The 13,370-nt window shown below is 34.5% G+C and overlaps 1 protein-coding gene across 6 annotated transcripts in view; it reads left to right on the forward strand.

The window, feature by feature from the left end:
* LOC145687721 (solute carrier family 66 member 2) overlaps positions 1-13,370 on the forward strand; it is a 101,530-nt gene that overhangs the window by 24,166 nt on the left and 63,994 nt on the right. For 4 of the 6 annotated variants that reach the window (XM_081761184.1, XM_081761187.1, XM_081761178.1 and 1 more), the window contains exon 4: positions 2,851-2,931. The exons of the other annotated variants lie outside the window; for them this stretch is intronic. In XM_081761184.1, coding sequence (XP_081617310.1) covers positions 2,851-2,931 — 81 coding nt within the window. The remainder of the gene's footprint in view (positions 1-2,850; positions 2,932-13,370) is intronic. 6 annotated transcript variants of the gene reach the window in all.

The following is a 13,370-nucleotide window of genomic DNA, read 5'->3' on the forward strand; positions in this document are numbered from 1 at the left end:
TGAGAATGGAATCAAATCTAGAGAGACATATAGGTGCTGCCGTAGCCCATATGGGAGAGCAATATTCAATATTGGGCGTTAATGATGATATAGTAGTAGTTCAGTAAATCGATAAAGAAACCCCAACATGCGCATTAAATTCTTAATTGAGGAGATGTCGTCAGAGAAAGTGAGTTTGGAATCAAAGATGACACCAAGATTATTATGACTAGCAGAATGTGTAATAGGGGAATCGTTGATATGATATGTGGAATAAACGGGAGACTTATTCAGAGTAATGGTAATACTGTCACATTTCTTGCTGTTAAGTTTCAAGTACCATATTTTACTCCAGCCTATAAAGTAATTTATGTCTTCCTGTAGGGCAATAGTGTCATGAAAACACGATATTTCTCTATATAATTTAACAATTGTCAGTAAAAAGTAGAAGGCCACTAGGATGAGCTGGTAAGTGTGAGCAGAGCTCACTCATATACAGGACAAATAACAGGGGCCCAAGTACACTCTCCTGAGATCACTGATTGGGGGTTAGAAGTCGCTCCTGAAAGAACAACTCTCTGTTTACTGTTCTTCGAGTAGCTGGTGGTTAAAGAGAGAAATTTGCCATGTACATTAAACCTATTGGAAAGCTTGCGGAGAAGATGAATGTGACTGACAGAATCAAAGGCCTTGCAGAGATCAAATTATATAATCCAATTGAGTATTGTTATTCATACATTTAACTGCAGAGGAAAGAAGAGTACTTTAGTTTTTAAGGCTTGAGCTTTTCTGTAGGAGGCCGTGCTGAGAAGTGTGAATGTAAGGTGTGAATTTAAGTAGCCTGTCCTTGATTATTTTTTCGGCAATGATTGATATTACAGAAACAAGAGATATTGGCCTATAAGAGGATACATGATCTTTAAGATCAGTTTTATATATTAGGATCACGTGAGCTAGTTTCCAACTGGTGGGATAATACCCTTTTTTGAAGCATCTATTGAATAAGATGGATAGAGGGACCGCAGTAACTCAAGCAGTTTTGTTGAAAGAGAGAGAACCAATGTTGTCTGGTTCAAGTGATCTATGTGAAAATAGCAATTGGAAGAGAGCCTAAACTTCGTCCGGGGTGGTAAAGAGGTTGGATAAGGTATTAGAACAGATGGAGATTAGAGGGGAAAGATGAGTTATAGGGGAAAGGGAAGTAAATGTTTTGCAGAAGTAGTTATTAAAGAGATCAGTTCTTTGATCATCGCTCGCTTCAGTATTCTCGTTCTAAACTGTTGCCGGTATGCCGGGAGATTTCGATCTAGATTTAATTACAGACCAAAAGAGTTAAGGGTTGCTAACAGTAAAATCACGAACTGAAGCCATGTATTCAAAGTACTTACGTCGCTGTACCTTCTTGGTAAGACTTCTAATTTTAGCGAAGTGCTTGTATGTGTAGTCACTCGGATGTGACTTCCGTAAATTCCAAGCAAGCTTTTTGTTTTTTTAAGAAGTGTATATATATATATATGTATATATATATATATATATATATATATATATATATATATATATATATATATATATATATATATATATATATATATATATATATATATATATGCAGCCGCGGATCCAGGATATGATCAAGGTATCGCCTAAACCTTAGTTTGCTGCATTATCTAGTGTAAAGAAAGTAGGATTGAAGCTCATTTTATCCAGTGTATACCAGAGTGTCAAGGGGGGGGGGCTATAGCCCCTATAGCCATCCCCTTGGATCCGCGCCTGATATATATATATATATTTCTTGCTATTCGAAGTTTCTTCTTTCCCTCGATATGCCTACCCTGTGTGATTCTTTATATAGTGTCCGGTGTAATGATATATCAATTTTAAATTGGTTGTCTTTTGCGCTGTATTTACAGGCGGCGCTGAAGTCATACGTATGTGGTTGAATACCACAAGCTATGCCATTTTATTTGTGAACATGGCATGGAGTGGTGAACATCTAGCGTTTGTGTTGGAGAGCATTTTCAAGAATGGCTCCGTGATTGTAGCGCAGCTGCTCGGTCACCAGCCCTGTCCCGTTGGATTTCTTTGGGGACACCTAGAGGCTCAAGTCTTTCAATTCAAACCGCAGACAACTGAGGTTTGAAGAACGTCATTCGCAGTGCGACCGTTGTAATAACACCGGAAATGACTTGCCAAATAATGTAGAGCTTCACGGCGCGGCTATAAGAGTGCGTCCCTCATGAAGGAAGACATTTAGGTGATACAGTCTTCAAAACTCATCAAAGTTTCAGTGTGTGGTATGGTCAGTAAATGGGAAACTTTAGTCTGTGTGATGGTAAAATAAGATATTGACGAGGATCTGTGTTGGTCCTTTTATTGACATTTCAAAACGTGTATATCATTATGCCGGACTCTGTACATAACTTCCCAGTGGCTAATTGTATAGCCCTGTCGTCTTTAGTGCAGGTGACTGGGTTCGATATCCGGATGAAGTAGTGGTTCGGGTCCCATGTTAAGCTGCGTCTCATAAATTCTAGGGGCTGAAAAGGGACATTAAACTCCGATCAATTACTTTGTATTTTACATTGTTTTATGTTTAAACTGAGGTACTATAAGTACTGTATATTTATTTATATTATTAATGATTTTGTGTTTACTTTTGGAGCAACCTACATAAATTTTGATTGCAGAGTCTGACGGCGGAATGCTGTTTGCACCCTACTCGATACGTGATTGTGATAAAGTGTATATGTATGTTCCATTTTTATACATATAAGAAAGAAGAAATCAGTAACTTTTAGCGCCTAATTTCCAGTAGTTTGTGTTGTTTTCATATTTCTTCCGATCTACTAATCAACTTGTGTCTTACGACAGCTGCAGACACGAAAAAGGACCAAGCACCATTTCACTCTCAAAGCACTCCAAAGAAAATTTCCGCCGCCCATACGTTGAGCGGTATGTGTTTCTTATTTTCTTTGTCCTTTTTTTTGTATATATGTATGAGCTGAGGGAGTAGTCTTTATTCTTTCTAGCTTGTGGTTCTTGAGCTTTGGGTGATTATATGCTCACTTACAAATCTGTCCTGATTTACTTATTTCCTTCCTACGTGCTTGCACTGTAGAAAAGAATGTTCTTAATGTGATAAGTGTCTGTTTTTGATTGTGTTTTATAATATTAGAAATAATATTCCTGAATGTAACAGCGTACAACAAATATGTGAACTGTGAACCTTCTTCTTTGGAATCAGTGTTGCCAACTGGAGCTATCAGAAAGTAGCGAAATGACTTATAGAATATAGCTAAAATGGCTAAGTTCATCTAAAATTATAACTAAATTTATAGCTAATAGAATGTAACAATGGATCAGGCAGAACATTTCATATTTTTACTGTACATACCTAAAATTTTCCGTAATAATCTTCCCAACTTTCTGAATTTACATTTAAATTACTTCTGGAATACTTCGCTCGCATCATTGACCAGACATACTAAAGAGCCCTTGCATTCTTTCCTCAGTTTTCAACTCTTACCATGATGTTGGCTATATCCCGGTGCACTTTCGATCTAACACAACTCTGCCTTAGCCAGAAATACTTCCTAAACTATATGCAATTTAGTCACACGTTGAACTTACTTATTGAAAGGCGAAATATCCGAAATAACGATTGGTAGGTACACCGCATCATGCAAGCGAGAGTGATACAAGTAAGGTAGTAGGATACAATTACGAAGTAGAAATATAATTTAGCACTTTTGCAAGGAGAGGGAAGTTCCAATTTATTTTCTTTTATACATATTTTTAAAGAAGGTTTGGTTGGAAAAAAATTACTAGAAACTGGTAATTATGAGTGTAAAATTGGTTCAAAATTATAGCTAATAGTTAAATTACATTTATAGTGGCTAAACAGCGTGTAAAAATGGCTAGATTTAGCCATAAAATTGACTAAATTGGCAACACTGTGTGGAATGTTTTCTCATGTCATGGATAAATATAATAAACGATCTTACTGAAGAAATAGCATGAATAGTTTTGCTTGGTGTTATGTGAGTGTACTTCTTCACTCGTATGCATTTTTTCTGTTTACTTAGTAAAGAGCTGTCTTCATTTTAGGTTGCTAATGAATACAGTATCTCATTCGTAATTAAAGATTTCATTAAGGATGTTCTGTCCCTAGTAAGTGTGTTATTTTAATTGAAAATATTTTGTTTTATTGATGTAATAGAATATTTTAGATATTTATTTTATTATCACAGTTATTATTATAATGGTAATTTCGCTCAAGGCTGTCGATCTAAAATCCAGCACGGGACTTAAACACAAAATAACTGCAGCTTAGAGTACGTTTGTTTTATCTTGGTACACTTCCTGCCTAAAAGATGGATCTGTCTGCAAAGCGTTCTTGCCACGCCACGGTTAAGTTGTGAGTTAGAATACGCTAGGCAACAGCAAAATGCCACACCACTCATAAATCACTGTAACACACTTGTTTGCGTGTGCCAACTAAGCACTTGAACTACCCGCCAAATAGCAATGACCTCATATGATGGGCTGGCTGAAACTAACGTCACCTACACGACAAAGCCAATAAGTGGAAGTGTGCCAAGATAAAACAAACATACTTTAGGAAATCGGGGTTCGTCTCCTCTTCGAACTCAGCGTTAACATTTTTGTGTTACTAAGGTGAGTTCATAAGTCTTGCAATATTTCCACAACCCAAACAGAAGGCGCGTGTGTACGTCATGATCGACTGTAACTAGGTCAAATTGGCTCAAGAGGTTGTGTGGATAGCGGATTATTTAACACGGAGGCCGGCACTCAATCAATATCATCAGTCAGCTTTTAGTGGCAGGGACGATGAGTGCTCAACAAGATCTAATATGTAAACTGTTACTCTATGAGTTTCAACTCGGCTATAACGGTGCGGCAGCTATCCAAAACATTTGTGTTGCAAAAGGGGAAGATGCAGTGAACCACAGCACAGCAACTTGTTGGTTCCAGATATTTTGTGCAGATTGTAAACATGTCGAAAATCAGTCAAGAGCCATTATCCGGAGGTAAGAGATTCTGAGGTCATTCGATATACCATTGATTAAGATTCATCCACCATCACACAACGATTGTCAAACCAACTCGGTATGTCCCAGTCGACTGTAGTGCGTCACCTTCATGAACTTGGGGAAGTCCACTACCAGCTGCCGCATTGTGCACAGGGACACACTGCATGAAGAATTCGCACATGAATTGACCCTAGCTTAGGCCCAATAGAGTGTATGTCTGTCAACAACTGCTGCAAAATCCTGCTGCGTTTCCTGGAACGGATTGTCACATTCGACGGAAGATGATTTTTTTTTTTTTTTTTTTTTACTCCGAATGTGTAAAAATCGAGGCTGAACAAGGGCAACTTCCAGAACAGGTCATCGAACAGGGCCATTCCTAGCATAAAGTTAGACTCTGTGTATGTGTGTGTCTGTGGTGGAACTACGGGGGAAGGGAGGGGTAATTCACTTCGAGTTAGTTCCTAACGATCGGACCATCAATGCTGGCCTCTATTCAAACAGTTGAAGTGGTTGAAGTGGATGTATGCTGCGCTACGGTTAAAAAAAAAAAAAAATCATGCATTGATAAACCGAAAGCGCGTCCTGTTGCAGCAGGTAAACGCAAAACAAACACGGCTCGAAAAGCTTGGTGACATCAAACGAATATGTCACACCCGACATAGAATCTTGACCTTTTTCCCTTCGGATTATGACCTGTTTCGTCCATGGCGCGCTACCTGAAAGGATGCTTGACGAACCAGCAGTAGGCATAAACAGCAATGACTGGTTTCCTTGACTCTAAAAAGATGTGGTATCTACGTGGAATCGAGGAACTGGCATGAAGATAGCATCATACAGTCCAACACGTGGGGATATACTTCTAAGGTTAACCTGCTTTCATTGTAGTGTAATAAATACATGTTTGTTTTATACTAAAATATTACAAGACTTACGACTTAGCCGTGTATCACGTTATACAGAATACTAGTTAATAAGATACGCAAAGGAAATTTGCAGTTACTAGTTATAAAAAGAATAATCGTACAAGACAGTTTCACTCATCCTTTTGATTGAGAACCCTTTTAGCTTCATCAGGGAATGAATAAAACTAAAAGATCATTTTAAGCTTAAGAATAAACACAGCGCAGAAGTAAATAATAATAATAATAATAATAATAATAATAATAATAATAATAATAATAATAATAATAATAATAAAACACACACACACACACTATTCTACAATCATCGACACTTCTTTAGGCCGTTTCCAAATATCAGAGGGATCGGAGTTTGGTGAGTTAGTTATATTGGACATTTTTGGAAGACTAAAAACTATTCACTAATCTGCGCATAATGTATTTACGTCAAAGGAAGCACAGTATGGGAACATTAAAGACATCTTTTTGGTTTTCAGTAATCCTTTCAATTCATTATTTTACTCTAGAGAATCCAAAGACTTAGTCGTAAGTATGAGTGAATCATTTTAATATTAACATTCTTTTTATAGTGAGAGATTGTATTTAGAAAAATGTTTTGTCTAGTAGAAAACTAATTTATTTAACGTAGCTAGACCAAGACGCTAAAGTCAGTACTGCTAAACAGGGTGGCCAGTTAGTTTCCACTTTCTTTTAGAAGTATATAGAAAATTGAAAGTTAGGAATGAATTGAGAATTAAGATTTAGGATACCTCTTATTTAATAATTGAATAAGAATGGCTTCATTACACAAATATTAATTTGCGCACGTCAATTAGTATTCCTTCGACATTCTGGTGTATAGCAGCCAGATATTATTTTATAGCCTGAAGGAGGATACCAATGCTCAAGTAAACTTTTTAGTAGTAATTTCTATTGTGCCTAAATCCGATTCATGAAACCCAAACTAGGATGACATGTAATTTAAATAAGATTAAAAAATAATATCTCTGTTTTAGATAGCTGTTAAAAAATGTTGGCATGTGTTTTGTATTATAGTAATAGCAATTTTGGAAATTAGCTTTAGCAGTTTAGATCGTTTTAGTATCAGAATTATTTATGTATATAATGTATTCAACTGTATTCAACACGACGATTCATAATGGTACTAGTGGCCACGTGGGTTTCAATTTACTAATCATGCTTTTTGAGTGAACTTGAATTGTACTGTTACTTACTTAAAAACTTGTACATAATTATGGAATGAATTTGAATGCTATAGCTACTTTGCCTTTGTAATGCGATTCTGAAGGTAGAGTTTCATTTGAATTCAGTTGTTGATAATAGTATATATTTATTATTGCGATGAAAACTGATCGCTTACATTACTTCCATTTTTTTTAAATATGTTTGTTAATTCCCCTGGTTAGTTGATCGGTATATGTATTGTTGTAAATTTTGAGATCATTTTTTCAATTGAAATCCATGTTGAAAATACATATGTGCATATTACAGTAAATAGTAATTATTTTAATAATAGTTATTTAAGTAAGTGAGTTTCGTTTCGCATTGTGTAAATACGATAGACTTCCAGACTATGAGAATTAAATATCGAAACCGGGCTATAAAGTTTATAAATTTCAGTTATAATTGAGAGAGAAACGAGTAAAGGAACTTATTCTTGGAACGATGAAACAATTTCAAAAAAGTCAGTTCTCCCTATCCCTTATCGATTTTGCTCTATGAAAATTAATGTTGAAACCGGAAGTAGTAATGGATTTCTACCACTTCCTGTTTTAGAAGGTGGAGATTACGATGTAGATGGAATCTATTCTTAGGATGCTTAATCGATTGCAGAAAACAGGTTCTCGCTATGCGTTAGAGCTTTTGCTCTACAGCGATCAACATTAAAACCGGTATTCATTGTTGATTTCTACCATTTCCGTTTTGAAGAGAAGGTTAAGGGAGGAGATGGAACATATTTTTAGGACATTTAATCGATTCCAAGAAACTGCCTCCCGACATACGTTACCGTTTTTGGCTGTGATACATGTCAACAGACAGAGGAATATATCCGTTCTATAAGACTTTCAATACTTATGTATACCAACCGGTATAACCATGCGATGTAAAACTCAAAGATTTACGTATGTATATCATAGTTTTGAAGTTTAAAATTGTGTGAGACATGCTGTATATGTAATTTAATTGGATTTCATTTAACTTTTGTAAGTGATATTTGTCATGTCCTGTAAAATTCTGTTCTAAATTTTCTTTCACTTCGTTAGTGTATGATAGTTTGGTTCTGTTACTATAGCATTTGACGAATATGTGCATTTATTGTGTAATTTTCGTCCGATGCACAGTTACATCAAAATGTGTAAAATTAATGTAAGAGTTTTCTTATTAATTCTTTCTTTGTTAAAGAACATTAATAGTCTTGTATACAAAACACATGATGTTGTATAAAAGGGTCAATTCAGTGTGTCTTCAACGTGCAGAAACCTCACTGAAATTTGTCTTATTTTCAAAAGACGTTAACTCTAAAATTAGCTAACGGGATTTTAAAAGCAATACCCATAATGTTTATTCAAAAAATAAAAGTTGTGGTGTGTGTGCAATACAGTAGAAAAAACTATTCATTTCTCTCTTAGTAGGTGTATAATTTTCTTCTACCTATCTGTCCTGAAGTAGAGTGGATTATATCATAAATCGAGCTCAAAAGGGACATCACCCAAGTCTCCGGCTCCGATTTCAATTATTTTTTTTTTCTGATAGAGGACATGTATGCATTATTTGTGATGACAAATTTTTGCCATGGTGCATGTTTTCTATTTTTTTAAATAATTTTTAAGAGTTGTGATGTGGTTATTAGAGATTACTGCAGAAGTCCCTTACTACCCTTTGTAAACGGAGTGTTAATGAAAGAACAACCATGTAGATACATACAAGGCCTAGGTGGAAGTCGTATGGTAGGTATGACCTTGACGGCAGTCATCTTCATTTTGAATTAAGGTCAAATTTTTTAAATGGGAATAGGGTAATGTGATACATAATTTCGGGCTAGAATTTAATCAGGAAAACAATCGTGAAGTTAGTTTTAAGATACGCCCATTTGGGGAAAAGCTACAGGCATATTGATTGTTGATACTTACTATGTGCGTAAGTGCCTTACCTCCGCTTCTAACCCGCGTATTAATGATATTAATTGGATAAAAGTTTCGGTAATACCTATTATGCCTAGAGGCAAGTGCAGGGACGTACGCAGAGGGGGGACCTGGGGTCCGCCCCGAAATTTCGACTTTTTAAAAATTTAGCCTAATTTTAGGGGCAATTTTAGGAATTTTAATATAAAATACCTTCATATTTAGTTTGGACCCCCCCCCCCGAAATAAATTCCTGGGTACGCTACTGGGCAAGTGGTACGGTAAGGGTAACCTTGGAGGCCATCTTGAAATCCGCATTTTGAATTAAAGTGAAGTTTTGAAAAATGAAAGCCATACCATGTGACACCTCATTTTAATAGCAAATTTTCCCGAAAAGCCAATGGTATGCTTATTTTTGTTCTATAGTTAACCACTATGAATTTAGGACTGCTTCTAATATGCAACAAATGTTAATTATTTGATCTTTCAAATTGGCAACACTCCTAATTTTCACAGCATGTTTTAAGATTTCAACTGGCACTTTACCATTGTTGCCATGGCTCATGTTTTCTAAATTTATTACGTTTTTTTAAGAGTTGCAATTTGTCAGTTCATGAATAGTATTGGGATAAGCATCCAGCTATCTTTCTGAATTTTGAAGACTTGCAATGTAATTATTTATTTCAAACCAGAATACATGAGAAGCCTATAAACCTATATGACGTAAAAAATACAAATGAGATTATAGCAAATTGTTGTTATATAAACACAAAATTATCAGGAAATGTTGCATACATGTTGCGCAAACGACAAACAATAAATACAACTTTAAAGGAACAGCAGCAATGATAGAAAATATCAGAGAGGCATAATATGACTGTTCCCAATACGCTGTTTGTACCATGAACATAATATCAAAACAGAAAACTTGTTTATAAAGAGGTGTAACTTAATCGAGTTCCCGATCAAAACTGATTATCAACTAGCTGAACCTGCGCTCTCTACACAGCGCATCATTCGCATATGAGCATAAATCTCCTTATCATTCCTTACAACATCTGTACATGTCCTTTACAGACACAAGTGAAAGACGTATTCATTAAAAAAAAAAAAAAAAAAAAAAAGCCAAGGGGTATCATAAAGGGAAGACTTTTTTCGATTATTTTTTCTCAATATCTAGCACCGTTTGCAAGATTTGAGCCTGCTTCCGGTTGGAATTTCTAATTCATGTATGACCAGTGTTTTCTTTCTTCTTGCATGCAGTATGTAATAAGCAAATACATTACATACACAATTAATTATAATGTCAGTTATATATGGTGTTCATTGGGCAAAACACTCACAAAAAAGGTTCATCTTAGACTGGAGAAATGGTTATCCTTCCTTTATTATTTGGCCATGAAACAAACGCCTGAGACATATACAACCCCTAAATACAACAGTGGCGTGTTGGAATGTATAATGCTTAGGGTGTGATGCTTTAGTTTTTTTTTTATTTCAACACTTCCAATCTACCCGTAAAAATGTAATAAAGAAATAGTGCCCATGTTTTTTTTTTTTTTTTTTTTTAAATATTCAATTAGAACTGGACAATCTACATTAAATTTCCAATCGATCAGTGAAAACGTCATCTTTCTAGAGCCTATAGTTTCCGAGATCTCATTGTCGAAAGGATTGCCTATAAACATATACACGTAGTTTAAAAGAGCTCCAAAGATGGCAGCATAATTCATTTGCATTTGTTTCGGAGAAGGCTTATTAAAGGCAAAGGCCTTTGAACAATAATTTAAAAGGATAAACTTTGTAAAAAAATATTTCTTTAAGTAATTTATTTAAAGTACACTCTTTTAAAAATATTTGTCTTTGTTGTAAACATGAAATCACAAATAACCGTAAATCAAAGGTTTGAAAGCTAAGGTTATAGGTTAGAGCTCGGTCGCCCTTAATTAGTACTGTAGCATTTTCATAGATAGATGTTACAAATGTGAACCTTTTACAACAATCGCTAAAAAACGAATGACATTTTTGTCTGACTAGCTAAAAAATTGCCATAGAAAATAAATAAATAAATAAATAAACAGTAAAGAAATAAATATAAAACAAAACAAAAGCTCATTGATTTACACAACAATCATACTTCGTTTTCCTTTTTGAAATGAATTTTCATTTGATTTCTCTTCTCGTCTTGTATCCATTACAAGCTTCGTCTTCGGTATTACCAGAATGCAAAGTTGGAGTTGTTTTGTTGTGCGATGATTCATATCAGTAAACGAGTTTTTGAAGGGCAGGTATAGGAAATAAATAATTACATTGCAATTCTTCAAAATTCAGAAAGATTGCTGGATGCTTATCCTAACACTATTCATGAACTGACAAATCGCAACTCTTAAAAAATGTAATAAATTTAGAAAACATGAGCCATGGCAACAATTGCAAAGTGCCAGTTAGAATCTTAAAACATGCAGTGAAAATTAGGAGTGTTGCCGGTTTGAAAGATTGAATGATGGACGTTTGGTTTCACATTACGAGCAGTCCGAAATTCATACTGGTTAACTATAGAACAAAAATAAGCATACCATTGGCTTTTTAGGATAATTTGCTATTAAAATGAGGTGTCACATGGTATGGCTTTCATTTTTCAAAACTTCACTTTAATTCAAAATGCGGATTTCAAGATGGCTGCCGTCAAGGTCATACCTACCATACGACTTCCCCCTAGGCCTTATATGTATTTACATGGTTGTTCTTTCATTAACACTTCGTTTACAAAGGATAGTAAGGGACTTCTGCAGTAATATCTAATAACCACATCACAACTCTTATTTAAAAAAAAAAAAAAAAAAAAATAGAAAACCTGCACCGTGGCAAAAATTTCTGTCATCACAAATAATGCATACATGACCTCTATCAGAAAATTTAAAAAAATCGTTGAAATCGGAGTAGTATTTTTGGTTTAAGGCGCTTACTAATGACAATAAAACGAATCATTTTATCCATAATCATGAAACTTAGAATGAGTTATGAGAACGACATTCAAATCACTTTTCACACATAAAATATAAGCTACATTGTAAAAAGGATAAAATACATGATATCTTTCTTCTGTTTTCTTTTAATGCAGTTGCATGTTGTTTAGGATCACTTCAGATCGAAAACTTACAAGATATGATTGAAGTAAACAAAACGATTTTTAAGTTGCTTTGTTTTCGTACCTATTAATTTTGTAAAATATTATTTTCAGTAGTAGTAGTAGTTGTTGTGTTCTGCTTATTATGGACTAACTTAGTATACCTAAGTCAGTTATTGAATTACTGTTGATTCACCAAAATTCTTTTGATTAGTCTGAAACACTAAATTAGCATATCTTATTTCGTTATGAAATAGTACCTAGAATTTAGAGATAAGCTTCGCTCGAGAGTTTCGTTAATAGTTGTGTCTCCTTTTTACGTAAATTCTCCGCAATTCAGTACTGAAGCATGTATTTGCTCTCTTTAAGTCATTAGTTAGAATTAAGAAAACTATTAAACCAACATATGATTTCATGGAAAAGTCATTCATTTATTAAAAAAAATAAAACCTTATACACAAGCGCATATAGAAATCTGGTTTTAGTGTCCTTTTTAAAGTCCCATGTCTGGTCTGGAATTAACTATGCATTGTTTATTATTGTAAAAGCCATTTGAATTATTCTAAAGTGACAATTGCTTCTAAAAATTGATTTTGTTTTATCCTATGACACGAGTCACTATGCCAAAACTGTAAACCTAAATGCATGAAAATGATCTGAAATAAGCATGGAACGGAATTGCATGATGGGTGCTTATGATACTTTCAGTGTACACGTTTTTGTACATTCTTACGTAATTATACTAGTGTATTTGTATTGGTAATATTTTAGCACAGTTTTTCACGACTTAATTATTTTTGTTTGTATATACATTTTATGTAAATATTTCACAAATGAGTTATTTTATTCTATGAATGTTAATAAAACTCCAACTGACCTAAGCAGTATATATATTAAGATTATATATTTGTGTTACAGTTTCAGCTATGTATGATATATTTGTGTTACAGTATAACCTTCCTCAGACACACAATGAAAGATCTAATCTTGAATTTTCTATGAATGTGTAATTTATGAAGGTGAATGTCTACTGTGTGGAATGTACAGAAGGGTGCCGCATTGTGACGAGTATCCTTATCTAAAGTTCTTATAAGGTTTCGCGTTGTACTATATAGCCATCATATAGCCGTCTTTATTTACTCTTTGTTAATTAACTTTTACACCAAAC

Source organism: Thermobia domestica, chromosome 1, assembly GCF_964235325.1.
Source record: "Thermobia domestica chromosome 1, izTheDome1.hap1.1, whole genome shotgun sequence".
Lineage (NCBI taxonomy): Eukaryota > Metazoa > Arthropoda > Insecta > Zygentoma > Lepismatidae > Thermobia > Thermobia domestica.